The sequence below is a fragment of the Mauremys reevesii genome, linkage group 4 (genome assembly GCF_016161935.1).
Source record: "Mauremys reevesii isolate NIE-2019 linkage group 4, ASM1616193v1, whole genome shotgun sequence".
NCBI lineage: Eukaryota > Metazoa > Chordata > Testudines > Geoemydidae > Mauremys > Mauremys reevesii.
In genome coordinates, this window is record NC_052626.1 from 146,253,751 (window position 1) to 146,275,295 (window position 21,545).

Sequence of the window (21,545 nt, forward strand, 5' to 3'; positions counted from 1 at the left end):
GTAATGTGTTTTTATATGGGATGCTTGGATGGCATTTATGGGACAGATACACAATACATATATTACTCATATATATACCTGTAGAGGAGCAGACTCACCCCCATAGCACCTCCTGCTGGTGACTTCTGGGAATTAGCTCTTTCCAGCTCTGGAGTGCTCTCTACAGGCTGATGATCTGCCTGTCCTCTGGCCCCCATGTCCCTCCCAGGACCCAGTGCCCTTTTACCTAGAGTGCTGCCCCCTGGCAGTAACCCCTCAGTTTTAGGGTCTCCCCTCCCTGGGGAATCCTCCACCCACTATTCCCACCTCACCTCAGTATATGGCTATTGCCAGTCATTGTCTAGCCCCCACTCCCTGGCACAGACTGCAGTATCAGCCACTCAGCACTGGCAAGGTTGAGTTTGGACCTGCTGCCTTGGCCTACCCCTGGGCTGCCCTCTGCAACCCCCAGAACCTGTTAGTCTTATGCTAGGCCTCAGCCTGGGGCTTCCCAGGCAGGAGCTCCCCAGCTCCTCTGCCTTTCCCCAGCCCTGCTTCACTCAGGTACCCTGTCTCTAGCTCCCTGGAGCCAGGCCCTTCTCCCTCTACAGACAGAGAGAGATTGACTGGGCTCCTGGCTCACTGCCTCTTATAGGAACCAGCTGGGCCTGACTGGGGCATGGTCCCAGCTGAGCCTGCTTGCCCCAATCAGCCCAGGCTTCTTGCCCCAGCCACAGCCTTCTCCTGGGTTGTTTTAAGCCCTGAAGGGCAGGAGCAGAATAACCACCCTGCTACAATATCCATATACCTACTATATCTATTATTCATATATTAATTATCGTCACTCATGTACTTACAGTTACAAACGATCATTTATATTCATTATACTTATAAGAATGTTTTTCCAAGTCTCAAGCATAACTACATTCCTCAAAGTCCTGTACCTAACATTCCCAGGCCCACCATGAGGCACTTAAAACAACTGGAAACTAAAATCTGTCTGTTGGTTGTATGAGGGAATGTGCAGACCAAAGGACAGATGGGGCATGAATGTGTGGATGGTCATGAAATTTGGCCATATAACAGTGTTTAGCCCATTTGTTCATCTTCGGTCCATGCATTGTGCTTTTCCGGGATGATGGGTAAACATCCTCCCCATAAAAAGACAAATGTAGTAGAAAGAGAGTGAGCCTGAAACACGTGGCCTGGTACCAGACATAAGGCCTGAACCAAAATCAGCAAGAGTGAGGTTATGAGCAAGAGTCAGGCCCTGCTCTAAAGCATATGCCATCTTAAACGTTCACTGTCCGGTACATGAACTTGCTAAGAATATAGCTGGTGTTGCTAAAACACAGACACTCCTAAGAAGTATTAGGCACTAGGTATTCATATAAACACAGTCCAGAAGGCTAGTACCAGAATACCGCTGTGGTATAAACACACTCCCTGAAAATGGTACAGGGACACACTGACCCTCCCGAAGAGAAGGTCAGGATGGCAGGATAGCGGATGGGGATGTTTTGACTGAACCAACATGTACAAGGTGTAAGATGGTCATTAACCACATCAGAAAGGTACTAGGTAACTTGTTTGTATCTGTATAAAAGAGAGGTCACAGGAGGAATGTCTTTGTCCAGCTGAGGAGACAATGGAAAGTCCCACCACTGCCTGAGCTGAGTCTGTTGTCACAGGCATCCATGTATTACTGGCCCTGTAGAGTCTGCCAGGTGCTAGTTCCATGCCTTATTGGCAATAAACCTGGCCGAGCGCCTTCGCCACTGACCCGAGTCTGTGCTCTTTTGGGGCAGTTTGACTGAGGTCTGCTGTGCCGGCTATCTGGCCCGAGCCAGAAAAGCACACAGCGAGAACACACGCACGCAGCCAACTGACAACGCTACGCTCAGCGTTGTGCTGACTAACTGATTCAGGAGCCGAAACGGCTGACATGGGCTGGGAGGCATGCTCCCAGCCGCTGTGTAGACATACCGCTGGTTCCTCTCCCTGGCTCTGAGATGGGATGGCAACAGGTCTTAAGGAGGGGAAAGCAGCCCCTGTCCTCATGCAGCTAGTTCTCCATGCCCAGAACTGCCCCTGCCCTCTGATCTGGCTACATTGAGAGCAGGAGGGGCTGGCCCAGAGATGATCTTTGGGGCGTATTGCAGAACCACTTCCATTTCCCAACGGAGCAGGTCCCAGGGCCCGTCGCCACCCCAGAAAGCTGGGAAAAGGCCAGTCGTTGTGTTCCATTTCCCCTCCCACCTGCTGATCCCGTGCTCTGCAGCCCACCTTAGTCCAAGTCACATGTCTGTGGTGGCCACCCCCAATTCATGACTTTTTTCTCTCTAACAAAAATGCATCAACTATTCTTTAAAAAAAAAACAACACCCCAAGTCCCTGTTTTGTCCAGCTTCCGTGAAGGTGAGGGTGAGCGCCTCACTTTCCAAGTGAACTACGTCGAGTTCTATTTAATCGGCTTCCTGGATCGATAAACCCTCCCACACAGAATGTCCCGAGGGCGTCGGAGGAGGGGAGGAGGTGGGAGGCTCAGGGAACTCCCGGAGTACGCACCATGTTCGGGTTTGAGGCATGTGCCATTACATAGCAGAGAACGGAGATGGTGCTGCTGGTGCCGTTGCCGAGGAAGGTGAACAGGGAACTGGGACCTTTGGTGGACTCTCCACCCAAGTTCAGCCTGAGGAGAGGCTGGCGGGAGAGGCACGGATGGAGCCCCCTTGTTGGAGACCCAGCTATGACGATGACAGAGGATGTGCATAGTGGGGTGGATAAAGACCAGACAAGCACTGATTGGCAGGTTGAAGGACCTGATTCCGGAGCCTCACCACAATGGATCCTGGGTGAAGAGGGAGAAGAACCAGAACTGGACTCCTGAGAGCCATGGAACGGACTCTAGGCACAGCCGCTCCAGAGGAGGGACAGTTTATTGCGTTCATTTCCCCTCAAGCTCTTCAATGAGGAACTTGTGCTTGGCCTTCAGTGAATGGTACAGCCGTTCCTTGCAGACCCGGTTCCAGCTCGGCATGAGCTCGTACAGCTTCCGCATCTTCTCCGGGTTGCTTCTCTTGGCTCGGATGCTCTGGTACTGCTCGTTATCCAGCACAGTGCCACACAGCATGTCCAGGACCCCATCCACCATAGAGACCCGTTGAATTAGCTCTGCTCGGTGCCGGTCCACAAAATGTTCCCCTGCAGAGAAGACACCAGAAGGCAATGAACTGATACAGTGTCTCATGCCGTTTGCTTCCTTGGAGTGCCTAAGCTCCATATCTCACCTTCAGCACTGGCTGGGCCTCCTGTCTGTGCTCCGGGCCTGGGGATAGCCACATCTGCATGGAAGCCTGTAGGAGGAGACCAGAAGAAGTCATTACAAAAGCCACTGGTGCCTTTTGGGCTTACCCACCAGCTTTGTGCAGTCACAACAGCGGCTTCTCTCTCTCTGCAGTTTCAACATTCTACCACTTGAGGGAGCTGTTTCTGCAGGAAACAGGCTACCAGGGGCTGCAGCAACCCAGAGAAGGGGCCTTTTATTTCCCACGCATCCTTCACCATGCTACGGTGTTCAGGCAAAACTGTCGGTCTTAATAAGCCTTAACTCAAGGCCTCAGCGTCCTGACTCAGGTTCTCTGAGGTCAATGGGAAGTCTGTCCTCTTAAGGGCAGAGCACAGGAAACTAAATCTGGCCCAGATAGAAACCCATGTTATTTTTAACTTAATAAAAAATATAAGTGCCACTGATGAATCTCACCGGTTTGTAACCCCGTGACGATAGGCTCCAGGGCAGGGAAGGTGAAGAACAGGTTTCTCAGACAGTCCAGGAACAGCTGATGGGCCTGGTCCCCCTTGGCCAGCACCATATCAATCAAGGTGGCGACCCTGATCTCCGGATCCTCCAGCCGGTTCAGGGCGAGGTACTCTCCCTGCGTGAGGAGGAGGTGGGCATCGGCAGCGCTGACCACAGCCTCTGCATCGCTCTGGAGGATTGTCGTTAACTCGCTTCTCAGCCGCTGGATCACTTCCCAGGAGCCCCCACTCGACACCTTTGCTGGCCAGTCACAGTGCCTGGAATGGAATGGAAATACATCTGTACAAGAAGACAACTGCATGTGTGGTAGTTCCCTGCAGATATACTGGTATCTAGGGATTTAATCACATAACGAGTAATTAGCCATTGAGTGAGGTCAGGAATTTAACAAGATTCACTAAGGGACTGGCCTTTTAGATAGATAATAAGAATATCCGGAGAGACAAGATGAGTGAGGTAATAACTTCTGTTGGTAAAAAAGACAAGCTTTCGAGCCATAGAGAGCTCCTCAGGTCTTGTGAAGCTGAAGGCTTGTCTCTTTCACCAACAGAAGTTGGTCCAATAAAAGATATGACCTCATCCACCTTGTCTCTCTCATTTCGTGGGACCAACAGGGATACAACACCACTGCAATCAAGAATATCCAGTTATCGTAACTGAGAACAATTTTGGAAGGGACACCAAACCCTGTGCGTCAGGACTTAAGCTGATGTCTCACTATTACAGACCAGGATGAGACGGAAGGTGGTGGGTAGATTACTCCGCATCTATTACTGCGGGGTCTTATGCTTTCCTCTGAACCATATGGCACCAGCACGCTCAGAGACAGGACACTGGACTATATGGACCTCAGGTCTGACCCATTCTGGCAATTCCTGTGTGGTGGGAAAAAAAATCACTGTTTTTTTTAAATCCAACCTTAATATTTAACTTTTCCAGCTTTCCAAAATAAATTTTACTTTTAGATTCTCTGCTCATTCAGGGTTTCCACCCATCAAGAAATTGATAAATATTCATTCATAGAGTCTAAGGCCAGCAAGAACCATAATCAAGATCTTCTAATCTGACCCCTGAATAACACAGGCTGTAGAACGTCGCTGGATTAATTCCTATTTGAACTAGAGTGTTTTGACCCTCTTATGCTCTATCTATCTAAGGTACTTATCTGGCACCATCTCCATAGTATCCGAGTGCCTTATAATCTTCCATGTATTTATCCCCACACACTCCTGTGGTGCAGGGCAGGACTATTTATCCCCATTGAACAGATGGAGAACTGAGGCACACAGAGGCTAAGTGATTGGCCCAAGGTCATGCAGAAAGTCTGTGGCAGAGCAGGAAATTGAGCCTGGCTCTGTCCTTGCCATCCATGCCCTGTGGTTGGACGCTGACACTGGACAAATGCAAACAGGAAGGGAAGTGCAATGTTTTCTAACAGGAAAGGGAATTAACTCTTAGACCCTTATCTAGATGTTCAGCTACTCTTTGGGGTAGGAAGCTGTCCCAGGTTTGTACAATCCTGAGTGCACTGGGCTCCTGGTCCGTGACCAGATGATCAGGAACGTTTAGAGAAAATGTTTTTTTAATTGAAAAGTGCTGATGTGACAGATCTGGCAATTTCCTGCACTGTCTCTGGGAGCGTTTACTGGTCTAAGATTATGTGGCATTGTGGACCAGAGAACGTATGTAATTCCATGGGAGAGGCTAACCACAGTCTTGCCAGGAACTAAGAACAGTGTGTGTGTTGAGGGGAGGGTGGGAAGATTAGGCAAATTTACCTCCAGTGAGGCACCAGCACCTGGAGAGGCTGCCATAAACTAGTTTGGACTGGTCTATGCCGAGCCCAACAGACAAAGAAAGGACTGTTGGATAAATAGCCTGGCTTCAAACTGACTCAGGGCCTTCTTCCTGATCCAGCAAACAGACAGGACCGTCAGTCCAAGGGGGCCCCAATCCTTCCTGGGAGAGGTTGGAAGGATTTTGGCCTACTGAGGCCCCATAAGACTAATGGGTAACTTCTGGGAAGCTTGTAGAAACTTGGATTGATTTTAATATGTCGGTGCAGTAATGCTTTCACCTTAAGAATAAATGTGCTTGCTTATAAAGGGCTGTGTAGTAACTTATAACTGCTGGCAATTACGTTGTTCATCGCCTCTGAGGAGAAAGCAAAGCACAGAAGCTAGCCTGTTTAGGCAGACAGGCTTGCTGGGAATATCGCAGTGTGCGCAGGGAACTGTGCAGCCTGGAAAAATCCTGCTCAGGAGGGAGAGAGATACGGGTCTCTGCCCAAGGAGGTGAAGGCCGGGGAGCCGGGACCCTAGGGGTGGGTGCCCCTAAGGGACCATGTGGGGGAGGGTTATGGATGCATTTGCCCTGAACTGTGACAGCCATATCTTTGAAACTAAAACTTTTTGCGGGAACATTTTTGAATGACTTTTAGTGACTCGAAAAAAAATGTCAATGAAAAGTTTTGAAATTGTTGAAACATTTTATGTCAACATCTTTTAAAAGAAAAAAATTCTGGTTTTCTGGTTCAAAATGACATTTAAGTTTGAAACTGAAGCTGGATAGATAGAGTCACAATTGAAACAAAGCATTCTGGTTGATCTGAACCAATCATTCTTTTTTTTTTTTTTTTCAGATTTCCGGTTCTTGAAAATTTTCAAGATTTGACTTTTCATCCCGATTTGGAATGGGGAAATTTGCTGCTATCTTGAAATTTTTTACAAGATGGGAAAACCATTTCCTACCCAGCTCTACTCCAAAAAAATACATAATGGGTTCTCCCAGCACCACGTGCTAGGAGGGGTGGGCCATGGCTAAGCTCCTAGGTACAACCACAACACCTGTTACAATTGGTGCCACTCCCCATGGGCTGTGGTAGATTCTCCATCACCTGGAATCTTTACACCTATCTCTGGAGTCTCTTACAAGCTCTAGTTCAAACACTGGAGTTATAGGGCTGGATGCAGGAATCACCGGCTGAGATCCGGTTGGAGGTCAGACTAGATCAGAATGGTTCGTTCTGGCCTATAAATGTAAAAATGCTGAAAGAGAGTGTTTGTAAGGGAGCCACCACATAGGCCCTTTGCCTGGGATAATAACTTCATCTCAGGAGCAGCAGCAATGTGGTTTCATAGATAAGGCCAGAAGGGACCATTCTGATCATCTAGTTTGACCTCCTGCGTAGCCCAGTTTTGGGTGTCAATTTCACCCTCGTCTCAGCTGCTCATCGCTTACTCGTTAGCCACTGTCCTGAGTGTAGCACCGCTGCCTGGCTCTCCCTCTGCTTCCTTGTCCACAGGCCATGCCGGTGAGCTCCAGGCAGCTGGGGGTGACACGCTGAGCTCTCTCTGGCTGCAAAGTCCAATAAACCCTTGTTTCAGTTCAGGGAGCAGTTTCCGAAGCCCTGGAAAACAGAGGGTTAAACTTAACATTCCTAGTTAGGAGATCTGTGGTTTAAATCAGGTTTCTAAGCTCCCCCTCTACTAGGCTCTGGGAGGGGAGGGGGGTCTAGTGGTTTAGAGTGAGCGGGGCTGGGAGTCAGAATTCCTGGGTTCTACCCCTGGCTCTGGGAAGGAAATGGGGTCTGGTGGGTTAGAATAGGGGGGATTCCCAGGTTCTCTTCCTGCTTTTGCCACTGATTCACCCATGGATCTTTCCCAGAAGAACTGACCCTTGAACTTTTCAGAGGATGAACCCGAAAGCATCACGTCCTCTAGGAGAGAAACAAAGAGAAGGTCAGTCAACCTGTCCATCACAATCATTTCCCATTTAGATCAGACACTTCACATCACAGCGAGCACTTTCAGGTCTGAATGGCCACATATGATGGGGCAGAGAGCCCCAGTGATTGGAGTACCAAGGGGCATTACAGCTGGAATACTCCACCCATTGAAAGAATACTCTGTTATTTATCATTTGTGTCACCATAGCACCTAAAGGCCAAGTCAGGGTTCAGGACCCCATTGTGCTTCACATTGTATAAACACAGACCAAAACGACGGTCCTCACCTGGTCTCACCAAGACCTTCCAGACAACTTCCCCGTAGCGTTTCATCAGTACGATGAGTTTGAGTCCCTCCCTCATGTCCTTGGTGTAGATTTCCATGAACGGCTGCTGGTCCTCTGGACTCATGTAGCGAAAGTCCACTTCCTGGTGTGGAGACAAGACATTGCTGTAGGGGAGACCCCACCTGAGCCCGCAATGCAGGGATGCACCCATCCTAAATAACTCATTGAGGTCTTTGCCTAATTCATTAGCTGGCAGCAGCTAAATAATAATGTATGGGTGTCTCTGCGGTAAAGTGGTTTCCATGTGGATGAGAAATCGGTGACATGGAGCAATTTTTGGCATCATTTGTTTATTTGCAGTATGTCCCTATCCTGTTTCCTTGGACAGAAGCCAAGACTTTTGCAGATTGCCTTAACGAGGCCCCTCTTCCCTGTCCCCAAACCCCCGCTCTGCCTTCTGGGCATGTCTGTGCTGCAGAGTGAACTCAGGTGACTGGCACCTGGGTCCGAACACAGGGTTAACCTAGCCCGGATGTGAGCTGCCACACTGCAATGCCCCGCCCAGCTCCGACTCCTGACTCCTGACTTCGGCTCTGACCTTGGTCGCTGATTTTCTGCTCTGACCACTCAGCCTGACTCCTGCCCCAAGCACTGGGCATGGCCACCCTCTGGCACCAAGTCACCGTGTCCTCTCTGGTGCTCACCCACGTGTGGGGCTCAGACAGCTGGGGGCATATCCCATGCACAGGCGCTGGCTTCCTCCTTTCCCCGGGCTGCTCACCCCCTGATCAGCCTCAGACCCTGCCTCCATTCCACCCCTTCCCCCACCTCCCCACCCTCGCCCTGCCTCTTCCCACCTCCGCTCTGCCCGAGCCTCCTTTCGGAAGTGTCGGAAGTGTGGATGCTAGATCTGGACACAGTCTCCAGGAATGGTCTCACTGACGCCGTATACTGAAGCAATATCACCTCCCAACGCCCACTGGATACGCCCTGCTCAGATCTCCAAGGATCACGTTTGCCTTGTCGGCTACAGCATTGCACTGGGAGCTCACGTTCAACTGGTGAGCCCTACGGGTAGGTCTAAACGGCAGTCACTGGGTGTGATCACCCCTACCCACGCTAGCTTTAATCTGGCTAGCTTGGGCTCCGGAGCAGTGAAGCCACAGCACGCAGACAAGCCTGCAAGTAACTGCCCAGGGTTCTGGGCAGGTTTGTACAGCCTGTGCTGAGCCTCGTGCTGCTGCATCGTCACTGCTCCAGCCCCAGAGGGGGCTGGATTAAAGCCAGCTTGGGTACGTCTGCACAAGCTGCAATCACGCCCCATGACTGCCGTGCAGACATATCCCGAGGCCTTTTCAGTGTGGTTCAGACATGGCTGCATTAGAGGCAGCCGCTCTCCTCTGAGCTGTTGTCCTGGAAAGGGCGACCATGTGGGATGCAGCAGGCAGAGCTCTGCAGGAACCAGAATTTCCATGGAGTGGGAAATGCTGTGACTTGGAAATGTGCTGAATCGGCAAGAAATGTTGACATTCAGATTTTCCCAGGCAATGAAATGTGTGAGTGCAGAATTCATGTCCCCCAGAGATTTCATTGCTTCTCTGCAAAAAAAAAAAAAAAACTTTTTGGCCAGGAAGCAAAGGGAAGCCACAAGATCGATGACGTGTCCCCTCTCTAGCAGTGTGGGCATGTCGTTTCAGGTGCCCGGAGCAGCTGGCGGGGGTGAGACGGGGCTGAGGATGCCCCAGCTGGTAGTTCCTACCCTGTGCTGGGCTCAACTGCTAGCTTCCTCTTCCCCTAGAAGGAATGGCTGGGGCTGGGTCAGATGCATCCCCAGAAACCTCCTCCAGCTACAGGAATCTCCGCACACACACACGCACTCCTGCTTCCTGCCCCCATCGCTCCTCAGCCACAGGGGGGAGGGGTCGTATGGGGCGATGCTCCCCTATCCATCCAACCCCCATGCATCTAGACCCCTCATACTCAGACCCCATGCCAAGCCTCCCCGCGCATCCAGAACCTCCCCACTGAAACCCCTGCATCTGGGCCCCTCATACTCAAACCCCCACCCCACCGAGCCTCACCCCTGCACCCAGAGCTCCCTGCACTCAGAGCCCCCACCAAGCCCCAAATCCCTGCATCCAGACCCACACCAAGACCACCCTCCACTGAGCCCGCCGTACTCCAAGCCCCACTCCAACAACCCCCCAGTGCACCTGGACCGCCCCAACCAGCCTGTTGCACCCAGATCCCCACCCCACTGAGCCCCAACCAGCTGCATCTGGACCCCAACCCACCAAGCCCCACTCCCCAGCATCTGGAGCCCCCCACTGAGCCCCAACCACCTTCACCTGGACCCCATGCAGAGTCCCATTCCTCCTGCACCGCCCCCGCAAGCCTCCTGTGCATCCACATCTCCCACTGAGCCTCCTGCACCCAGATTGCCCCACACAGAACCCTCTCACCCCACACTAAGCCCCTCCACACTTGGATCCTGCTGGCCTGAGTCTGCTTGCCCCACACCTGGATAGGGGCCAGGGCTGAGCGTCCGTGACTGTTCCTCTCACTTGCTATCTTGGTGCACCTGGTGTGGAGTGGCAGGGCCCTGGGTTTTTTCTGGGGCAGGCCCAGCCCTTGTGCTGTGTCAGGGTCGGGTGCAGCCTCACCGCTTAATCCATATCCTGCGAGGGGACTCCATGGTGATCTCCCACCTCTGTGCAGTCAGTGGCCTGTGCTCCCCACATGCCATTTATTTATTGACAAATGAAATATGCAGAATTTGAAAATATTAAGTGCAGGGTTTTTTTTTGGCGCAGAGTTTTTCAATTTTTGGCGCAGAATTCCCTCAAACTAACAAATGTTTCATTAAGGTGGCAGAGGTAACAAGGCAGAACGAGCGGTTAAATGGGGTGATTTTGGAGACCAAGCCGGTGGTGGAAATCTGATGTACAAGGGAAGTTAAAAAGAATGAATTGTTCCAAGAGTTTGAGGAAGCAGCCTGTGATAATGAGACCATCAAAACTGCAAATGCAAAAAAGGAGGCTAAAAGGGCAGTTGCTAAATCAAGAATGAACGCTGAAGAGGAATATTACAGAAAACTGGAGGAAGATGATGGCAGGAAATTGGTTTTGGGGTTGGTAAAAAAAGAGGAACAATGTAACACAAGATGTGAAGAAATCTTTCTGCGTGAAGGATGGGATCTGTGAGGTGATGACCCCAAAAAAGGTACTAGAGCTATTTCCAGAGGCTGTTAAATGGGACGAGGTTGCTGGGAGGGCAAGCACTGCCGGCAGCTATGGGCAAGCCTCAGAGGGTATCAATCTCTGTAGAGGAGTTAGAAGCAGCACTGGATAAGGACAATGGTAAAGCAGCTGGTGAAGAGGAGAAACTGTTGATATGATGAAGGCAGCTGGAGATACTGGAGTAAAGCGGCTTCATAGATTACTCTTTGGTTACTCGGAACAAGCCAGGATACCAGATGACTGGAGAATGGGATTGATTGTGCCTCTGTGTAACGATCCAAGGGTGCGGGTCTAGAACCCAAGGGCTGCACAGACTCCCTGCTGCTGCCATGTTGAAACCAGCTCTTGTCTGCCTCCTACAATGAGCTTCCAACCCTCTTCCTGACTCCTGCTCCCATCCTGCCTCACCCCTACCCTTGCTCCTAGCTACCACCTAGCTCCTTCTCCATAGAATATCAGGGTTGGAAGAGACCTCAGGAGGTATCTAGTCCGACCCCCTTCCCAAAGCAGGACCAATCCCCAACTAAATCATCCCAGCCAGGGCTTTGTCAAGCCTGACCTTAAAAACCTCTAAGGATGGAGATTCCACCACCTCCCTACGTAACTCATTCCAGTGCTTCACCACCCTCCTAGTGAAATAGTGTTTCCTAATATCCCCAACCTAGACCTCCCCCACTGCAACTTGAGACCATTGCTTCTTGTTCCATGCCTGACTCTTGCCTCTCCTTTGGTTTCTGCCCTTACACCTCGCTCCTGGCCATGACCTACCATTCCTGGCTCTGATCCCCAGCTCTGACTCCAACCCTAGATTGACCCTTGGCTCTGATCCCCGCTTCTGTTCCTCCATCTGGATGCTGCATCCGCCCACTAGACCTGACTCCCACTCTGACCAGCGGGCTGGACTGCCTACATCCCAATTCCCAACACTTCGGAAGGGTAAGGGTGATGCAAATAATCCAACATCTACTAGAGCATCACCCTGCTAAGCCAACCTCTCAAAGTCCTTGCGAGAGATTTGGAGGCAAGGCTGAGGTGGAAGGTGGAGGAAAATATAGAAGAGGAGCCACGTGGCTTTAGAAGGGGAAGGAGACGCAATATTTGCAATGAGACAGAAGTCTGAAAGAACAGTAACTAGAAGTCATCATTGTGACGTAAAATGTATTGGTCTTGAAAAGCATGACGTGGTTCCACGGGAGATGGTGTTTGGAGTATTGAGCTGGACGGGAGAGGGACCTCAAAACGCAGAGCTGCTAGAGGAGCTGTAGTGAGGGTCAGGAGTTAAGGTGGTAACTCTGAGAGTTTTGATGTGAGACTGAGACAAGGCAGGGCGCTGGGTCCACTTCTCTCCATTCTAGTTGTGGAGTTAATCAGTAGGAGAACCAAGCTTGTGTAGACACAGAGAAAACGAATGTATGCTGACAACCTGGCCCTTCTGGCTGAACTTGGAATTGGTAAATATGGTATCAGGGTGGGCATCGGTGTCTGAAGACCCTAGTTTGAAGGTAAACACAAAGAAAACTGAAATTACACAGGGAAGGTGGAAGCAAGAGCTGTTGATTGAAGTTTCGGGAGAGAAGCTGAATCAGAAGAGTTTGTGTAGGTGGGAAGGACACTTGGTGCCATCAGAGAGAGAGATCTCAAGATTTGAAAAGAAGAACCCAGTGTGCATGGGCAGCAGTGAAAAAAGTGGCAGGAACACTGAGGGACCAGCAGTGATGTAACAAACACAGAGGAAAAGTGTATTCTGCGTGTTTGTCCCTAACTGCTGTATGGTTTGGAAATGGTGGGACTTATGGAGATGGAGGAAAAGAAGATAGAGGTAGTAGTAAATAATACACGGAGGACAAGGGGAGACAAGTGGAGGGTAGACAGGGTGTGCATGGAAGAAATAAGGACAAAGATGAATTTGGGACTCTCAGCGATAGGCTGCAAAGTGCACATTTCAGGTAGGTTGTCAAGTATCAGAGGGGTAGCCGTGTTAGTCTGGATCTGTAAAAGCAGCAAAGAATCCTGTGGCACCTTATAGACTAACAGACATTTTGCAGCATGAGCTTTCATGGGTGAATACCCACTTCTTCTTGCATCCGAAGAATTGGGTATTCACCCACGAAAGCTCATGCTGCAAAACGTCTGTTAGTCTATAAGGTGCCACAGGATTCTTTGCTGCTTTTTCAGGTAGGTTGGACATGTGATAAGAATGGGAGAAGAACAACTAGCAAAGAAAGCATGTTAGGAAGAGAACAGCAAGAAAGGACAAGGGAGGCTGAGGATAGGCTGGAAAGACTCTGTCTACAGACGTCCAAAGAGAAAAGGAGTGGAACCCATGACCTGCAAGCGCATGCCATGCAAGGAGAGCTGAAGAATTTCCCTGTGTAAACGGGAAAAGGAGTCAGGAAGGGAAGTGTTAATTTACTATAATAATATAATATAAATTGCTAAATGAAAAACATTTCAAAATGAAAAATCAAAATCAAATGTTCTGATGTTATAGAAAAGAATCATTGCAATGACAAGTCATTGATATGGATAGTCCCAATTTTGTCCAGTCAGCATCCGCCGATGGAAAACTGCTCCACCAGAACATTTTCAACCAGCTGTAGTAAGGAGGGATCTGGGGTGAGATCTAACAACATGCTCTTGTTAAGTCTATTAATCCCGCAGCCAGTGGTTTTCACTCTTTAGACTTATAGCTAAATGTCACTCACCTCGGGGGTTACCTCTAAGTCCAGTGAACTGCACACAGTGTAACAAGAGCCGAAGTAGAGGGGCTTCGTCTGAGGGGGCTTGAGCACCTGTATGGACTGGTGCTTTTTCTCCTCTTCTTCCACTGCCTATAAGAGTTCAAACACAGATGTTTCCAGGAGATACTGGCCAACAGAAAAAATATGGGGAACAGCCCAATTCTTTCCTCCATCCTCCCACTGGACTGGGAAGTCCTGTATCGCCACACACAGCAGAAAGGTGCTTGTCACCAAGCTAGGGAAGATGGTATCCAGATGCCAGCACTCAAGGTCTCTGCATATGCTGGGCAAGGATTGTGGTTCTTAAGAGCAGGATTTTACGAACACAAGGGGATCTAACAGGACCCATGAGGCAACCAAGTCACGGACCCTCCTTCACCCTCAAAGATGGAAGGGTGAGAGAGAATCTCCTGATGGAATCGCAGCGGGTCCTGGAAATGGCTGTAAAGACCATCTAGCAACAAAAGACTTGGGTAGTGGTCACCCTCGAAGATCAGAGGGATCCTGGAGGACTGAATACAGGAAGGGATTTTCCTGAGCTCCTAAGGGATTTAAGAGGCTACCTCCCGTTGACTTCATATGGGAGGGAGACGCCTAACAGAGAAGGCTAAAATGTTGAGGGTTCTGTTTGCAAAAAGTTTCGGGATTTCGGAATTTGGTTTTGTTCCAAATCAGATCAAATCAGCTCAAAACCAAAGTCACTGAAAAGCTTTGTGAAGGAACAATCCCCCGAAATGTGTGCAACTGACATTCTTGTCAGTTTCACCACTGCTGTGGTTGAATGGAAACCTGCTGGTGTTTGGATGGAAGAGTCAAGGAATCTGCGATAGATGCAGTGAAACACTGCACTCTACTGAGCTGTGTTGGAAAATTTCCAACCAGTTCTAGTGCCTAATTCACTTACGCCGTTCGGAAAATCCCAGGTATGGTTGAAAGTCAATGAGATGTGTGCTTCTAAGTCACTTGGGCACTTTGAAATCCCCACCCACAATTTTCAGGCTCACAGGGTCTCAGGAATTCGGGGCCTGCTGCAGATCCAGTCTGCAAGCAACCTAATGAGCCCAGCTGGTCTGAGCAGGCTGCTGGATTGGCCATACCGCCTGATGGGTGGGAAGAATCAGCAGACCGGCACTTAAGCCCAGCAGCCACAGCAGTTCAATGGCTGCTCAAAGCATTTCCCGAAGGCTGCAAGAGCTCCTGAGCCTGCTTGTTCCCAGCCTTACTCTGGCAGTGCTTTACCCTATTCCAAGTAACTCAGTCCTAATCTGCAGCTGCAATTTCTGAATTCAGCTCTGGGCCAGGCTCTGGCATTTGGCCTCTGACTCCAGTTCGGACCTGGGCTCCGACTCCTGGTTCCTGACTCCAGCTTTGACCCTGGGTGCCGATTCCTGGCTACCACTAACCACTAGGCATGACCACTCACAACCCGGTCACTGACACAGTGAACAGATAACAAGCTGGAAAAACATGCTCAGGAAGGTGGACTCCCTCTGGGTTGGACTCAGCTGAGAGCTCCAGATGTCTGTTTAGTTGTCTCACAAGAGCCGCCTGCCCTGCTGGGAGTTCTCACTCCCTATGGGCCCTGCCGTGGCTGGCGGCTCTGGCTCACCCCTGCTGTGTGGTCGGTTCCCGGTTACCTGTATGAGCGAGCGGTCGTTGGGGATCAGGTAGAGGTGGAGGGTGATGGCTGCAGCCTTGACTACCTGGTAGATCAGCACCACGGAGTGGATGGGTATGAACGGAAACACGGCATAGATAGGTTTCCAGAGCACCCCGATGAAGGAGAAACTGGGGTTCTCCAGCACGGTGTGGAACGGCCTCACCTGCGTTGGCTCCTCCAGAGTCATCCTCCCGTCAACGAAGTGAGCAATTCGCATCTGGGACAGAACAGCATCTCTGCCTGTCACGGGAGGAGAAGGGAAAAGGAGGCTCCAATTTGCTTCACCGCTTCCTCACGCCCACAGAGGGCAGAGCAGAGCAGGGCAGTCAGGACTCCTGGGTTCCACTCCCAGCTCAGGTGGGAGTGTGGGGTCTAGTGGGTTAGAGCGGGGGGGGGCTGGGAGCCGGGACTCCTGGGTTCCACTCCCAGCTCGGGTGGGAGTGTGGGGTCTAGTGGGTTAGAGCAGGGGGGGGCTGGGAGCCGGGACTCCTGGGTTCTATCCCCAGCTTGGGTGGGAGAGTGGGGTCTAGTGGGTTAGAGCAGGGGGGGCTGGGAGCCAGGACTCCTGGGTTCCACTCCCAGCTCGGGTGGGAGTGTGGGGTCTAGTGGGTTAGAGCAGGGGGGGCTGGGAGCCAGGACTCCTGGGTTCCATCCCTGACTCTGGGAGAGTTATAACGGAAGGTATCTAGATACACAGATGGTGAGATCAGTGTCCTGTATCTGCACTGAGCTCTGTCTCCAGCCCCTTTGTGTCTGTGTCTGCCATGGGGATCGCAGCTGTCAGTCAAAGCTTAGACCCCACTTACTGCTCTTGTTCGCTGTACCAGCCAGGCACAGGAAGTGCGGGAGGTGAACGGCTGCCACGGCCCTGGCCGGTTCCACCCGGATGTTGAACAAAGGGCCGGCCACCATCCATTGCTGCTTCTCAGCTGCGCTCAGATGCCGATCCCAGGAGCCGTATCCATACTGGACGGTCACGGCTGCCCTCACCTCGAACCCCAGTTCGGTCTCAGAGCAGCGGAAGGAGCCTGGCCCTGGGAGGTGAACCCTGCACGACGTAGGGAGAAAGGGAGAGGGGGAATTAATCAGTGTGAGATGGGACTAGCCAACCTCCTGCTCCCACTGACACCAGCTGGAGTCAGGTGTGTTAAGCCCCAGCGTTTGTGTGGGTATCAATGCATAGAGACTCAGATCAGAACTGAGTCCCCATTGTGCTGGGTCGTCGCACAGACCCCCACCGAGATCAGGGCCCCATTGTGCCAGGCACTGCACAGACCCTGGCTGAGATCCATGCACCATTGTGCTGGGCGCTGCACAGACCCCAGTCGAGATCAGAGGCCCCCTTGTGCCAGGCGCTGCACAGACCCCAGCTGAGATCAGGGCCCCCTTGTGCCAGGCGCTGCACAGACCCCCGGCTGAGATCAGGGCCCCCTTGTGCCGGGCGCGTCACAGACCCCGGCTGAGATCAGGGCCCCCTTGTGCCGGGCGCTGCACAGACCCCGGCTGAGATCAGGGCCCCCTTGTGCCGGGCGCTGCACAGACCCCGGCTGAGATCAGGGCCCCCTTGTGCCGGGAGCCACACAAACACATCACAAGGGCCAGTCCTTGCCCCAGAGAACAAATAGTTCTCCTCATTTTACAGATGGGGCCCGAGGCCCAGGGTGGATTAAATCAGTGGTTCTCAACCTGGGGCTCCCGGGGGGGCTGGAAACAGGTTTCAGGAGCTCTGCCAAAATAAACCAGAGATCAGGGCTGGCGTCAGACTCGCCGGGGACTGGGGCTGAAGCCGAAGCCCGAGTAACTTAGCTTTGCAGGGCCCCCTGTGGTGTGGGACCCCAGGCAATTGCCCTGCTGGCTACCTGCTAACACGGGCCCTGGCTTTAAATCTACTGGATATGCAGGTGGGCCATGTTGTTTTTGAAGCACATTGTGGGGGCCTCTGAAAGCAAAAGGTTGAGAACCCCTGGATTAAATGATTGGCCCAAGGGGTCGAGGAGTCTGTGACAGAGGCAAGAATTAAACTCCAGTCTCCTAAGTCCCCATCTAGTGTCTTACGGAGAAGGCTCCAGGCTCTTACCTGTAGGATCTGGGCTTCCCCTCGGACTCTAGCACAAGCTCTGGCGTCACTTCTGGCAGGTCCTAAGACACCGGAACAGGCGTTAAGGTGGCTCCACTGGGGGCAGAGCTCTTAGAGGAGGGAACCCGGGCGGCTGTGGGCAAGTGTTCAGGTGGGGGCTGATTCCCTGGCCTGAGACCCTGGCAACGTGGCTGGCAGAGCAGATTCCTGAAGAGCTGGAATCCAGCGGCACAGTCAGTCATTGCCCTGGGGGGAAGGGGGTTCCCCAGTTAACAGAGACACACACACAGGAGCTCAGGGGGAGAGTTTTGCAAACCATTGCTCCTGTTCAGTTGGCTGAAGAAGGTACTTAATTTCAGCTGGGAATAGAACCCAGGAGTCCTGACTCCCAGCTTCCACCCTCATCCCCTACACCAGGGGTAGGCAACCTATGGCACGGGTGCCGAAGGTGGCACGCGAGCTGATTTTCAGGGGCACTCACACTGCCCAGGTCCTGACCACTGGTCCAGGGGGCTCTGCATTTTTATTTAATTTTACATGAAACTTCTTAAACATTTAAAAAACCTTATTTACTTTACATACAACAATAGTTTAGTTATATATTATAGATGTGTAGAAAGAGACATTTTAACTTTTTTAGAAGGTATTACTGGCACGCAAAACTTTAAATTAGAGTGAATAAATGAAGACTCGGCACACCACTTCTGAAAGGTTGCCAACCCCTTGTCGAAGAAAAACTCAGTTCTCACTTTTTGTTTGGATGCAGCAAAATCAAATACTTTATTATTTCTCCAGTAATTACCATGGAGGGAGAGAGTGCCATAGGACACAGGGTCCTGGACAGGTCTCTCAACTGGTAAACAATCACAGCAAGCCTTTATACCTTTTACAGACAATTTCTAGCAATAATACAGACAGTAAAAAACAACAAATACATTTTGTTTATACATAAGCTTTCCTGCTATCTCACTAGAAAAACAAGACTGCAAGACTGCACATTGCAAGGTCGTAATAACTTTCACACAATTCACTCTGTCTTACATTATCTTGCTTCCTCACGTCACCAGGGTCACAGTTAACCTAACTCATGCTAACTAACATTCATTAAGATCTCTTCAAAACCTTGTTAATTATTTACTGGCTTCCACACCCTGATCTACACCCTGCTCCCCTGCCAAAGCCAGAGATAAAACCCAGCACCCCTAATGTCAAGGCCTCGCCCAGCTCTAACCACTAGCCCCCACTTCCCTCCCACAGCCAGAGCTAGAACCCTGGAGTCCTGACTCCCAGCCCCCTCCCTGCTCTAACCCAGAGACCCCACTCCCCTCCCAGAGCTGTGACTAGAACCCAGGAGTCCTGACTCCCCTTTTAACCCACTAGATCCTGGAATAGGAAGGTGAGGGAAGAGGCGGGAGTTACACATGCGGCGATATGGAGAAGGAATGAGTAGTGAGGTGAGAATTATTAAAATGCTTTGAAATCAGTGAATGAAGGAGCCAAGCCCATGTGGATTTCCTCTCTCCCGCAAACACCCTAGTATCGGATCAGTTTCTGATCCCACTGATTGGTCTTGTTTCCCCTCTCCAGACTGCACTGCACCAACCCAGCCAGGTAACTTCTTCTGAACGACCAGCTGGAGGCGCTAGAATACCCCAGCAGGGAGTGTGAGGTCCCCATCCCTACCTCCTCTGTCACACACCACGTGCATTTCTCCTGCTTCCCCGAGGGGTCCGGGGTGAGGTCCTCCCCGCTGGGTCCATCTCCTGCTGCAGAGAGGAAACATCAGTTCAGCTCAGCCCATCCCCAGGCCCAGCTCAGTGGGATCATCATCCGGGCTGCCGTGCTGACGCCATAGGAAAGGAGCAGCCTGAGCAGCTATGATACAGCTTGACCCACAGCGCCTCCATGGGGCAGGGTTTCCAGTTTATACAATGGGACAGGCTGGGACTGGAGGGGACAGGCCTGCAGTGCTCCTGCCCTAGTCCCTACAGCGCCCCTTGCTGGGAGAGGCCGGACTTGGAGACAGCATAGCCAGAGCGCCCCCCAGCAGGCAGCGATCCTGCTCTGGTCTTTACAGCACCCCCTTCTGGCAGAAACATAGCCGGTGTGCCCCACAGCCAGAGCTCCTGCCTGGTCCCTACAGCACCCCCTGCTGGCAGAGGCCAGGGCTGGATTGGCCAAGAGCTATCCTCAGCCAGTGCTCCTGCCCTGATCCCTACACCGGCCCCTGCTGGCAGAGCCAACAGTTAAAAACACAGTCAATCACTCAGGGCCTGATCCAGAGCCAATCAAAGTCAATGGCACAAATCCCCCATTAATCTGATTTCTAGCCAATTCACCGTCTCTGTGGCTGGGATTCTTCTGTGCTGCACAGGAAAGCCCCAGCAAACAACCCTCTGCCTGGCAACAGAGCAATTGCAGGAACTATAAAAGGGGAAGCATAGTTTGCAGAGTGACTCTGGGTGCAGAGTATGAGGAAATGTCCACTTTCAGAAGAGAAGCAACAGTGAAATCTGCATCGCACGGGTCAGAAAAGCCAAGCGCGGGGAAAGGGGTTAAAGCAAAACAGGATGGGATTGGCACCAGCCTCCCAGCTGCAAACAACTGGCACCTCCATCACTCCCAGTTAGCGATGGGGAAAGGGCCTTTCTGGAGCTGGGATGTGGGGGCAGATCTCCCTTACCGATCCCGGTGGCCTCAGCCAGTCGCTCGGCCAGGGGTCCCTGGCTCACGGCTCTCAGCATCTCCTGGGTCATCCACACAGCATGGCCTTCTCCGTAGGTGCTGACCAGCTCCTCAATCAGCTCCATGACCTCTGCTCTCTCCTGCCCTCCCCAGGGGTTAACCGTAGGGCCTCTCTGTGGATGGGTCTCGGCCGCTCTCTCCTGGATCTTCCTGAGATCTTCCTCGCACAAGCTGCCCACAGTTCGCGCCTGCATCTCTCTCACTCTGCAGAGGGCCAGTCTCTGCTCCCTGCATCGCTCCTCGTAAGTCTCCAGAGACTCGGCCAGTCCCCCTGCCAGCTCCCCCCGTCTGATGGCCCTGAGCACTTCCCCAGCCATCTCCAAGCCACAGCGCACCCCGTAGTGGTTGATCAGTTCCGCAGCGACCTCTGCAGGCTTTGCTCTCTGCAGCCGGCCCCAGGGGATGGGGTTGTAACCCCCTTTCTGCCCCATGTCGGCCAGCTTGACCTTGAACCTCCCAAGCTCGTCCTCCCCCAGCTCATTCAAGGTGCAGAGCAGGCGGCCTCTGGCTCTGGAGGCGGCTGATAGTTGCTCCCGGTGCTGCTCCTCGTAAGTGTCCAGTAATGCAGCCAATTCCTCTGCCAGATCGCCCCGGTTCACAGCTCTCAGCCCCTCCACCGTCACCTCCAGCCCAGCATCCACCGTCAGCCATAGAGAGGGGTGGAAGGGCTTTGCTCCGCTCAGCAGCCCCCAGCCCTCCAGCCCCCTCTTCAGCCAGACCTGACTGATCTTGGCCTTTAACTCCTTCAGCTCCCGGCCCCCCAGCTCCTTCAGGGTTTCCAGCAGGTGCTGCCTGCCTGTCTTCTCCATTGGATCTGGGACAGCAGAGAGACAAGAGCAGGAAGATGCCTCTGCATCAGCAGCTGAGGCACTGATGCTCAGAAAGCAAGGGGAGGAGCTACAAGGCCAACCCCCCTCGACAAGTTTCCTTAGCCCCGCCCTCTCTTTTCTGTATGTTCTAATCCCGCCCTCTTCACCATGGTATCCAGTCATTCAAGAAGCAACGTGACCCACAGCTGTCACACGTGGACCACCCTCTCTCTTCTTCAGGCAGCAAATTCGGGAAGGTGGTTTTACTTCTGTGTGTGGTACTGGAGGCCAACGCTGGGGTGCTGGGTCCAGTTCTGGAGGTCCCATTTCCAAAAGGATGTTGGAAAATCAGAGAAGGTGCAAAGACGAGCCACAAAAATGGCTGGAGAAAGTGCCTGCGAGTGAGAGACTTAAAGAGCTTAATCTGTTTAGGGGATCAGAAAGAAGAGTGAGCAGTGACT

At 51.9% G+C, this 21,545-nt stretch overlaps 1 protein-coding gene across 1 annotated transcript; it reads right to left on the reverse strand.

Moving 5' to 3' along the window:
- Positions 1-2,926: 2,926 nt before the first annotated feature.
- Positions 2,927-21,084, reverse strand: LOC120404081. The gene is made up of 12 exons (XM_039536089.1): positions 20,214-21,084; positions 19,214-19,296; positions 17,531-17,592; positions 16,260-16,501; positions 15,431-15,693; positions 13,758-13,883; positions 7,814-7,955; positions 7,476-7,517; positions 7,040-7,208; positions 3,743-4,056; positions 3,270-3,335; positions 2,927-3,183 (listed from the first exon to the last, which is right to left on the reverse strand). Exons 1-12 carry the CDS (start codon positions 21,082-21,084, stop codon positions 2,927-2,929), a joined length of 2,637 nt encoding a protein of 878 aa, XP_039392023.1.
- Between the last annotated feature and the right edge of the window lie 461 nt (positions 21,085-21,545).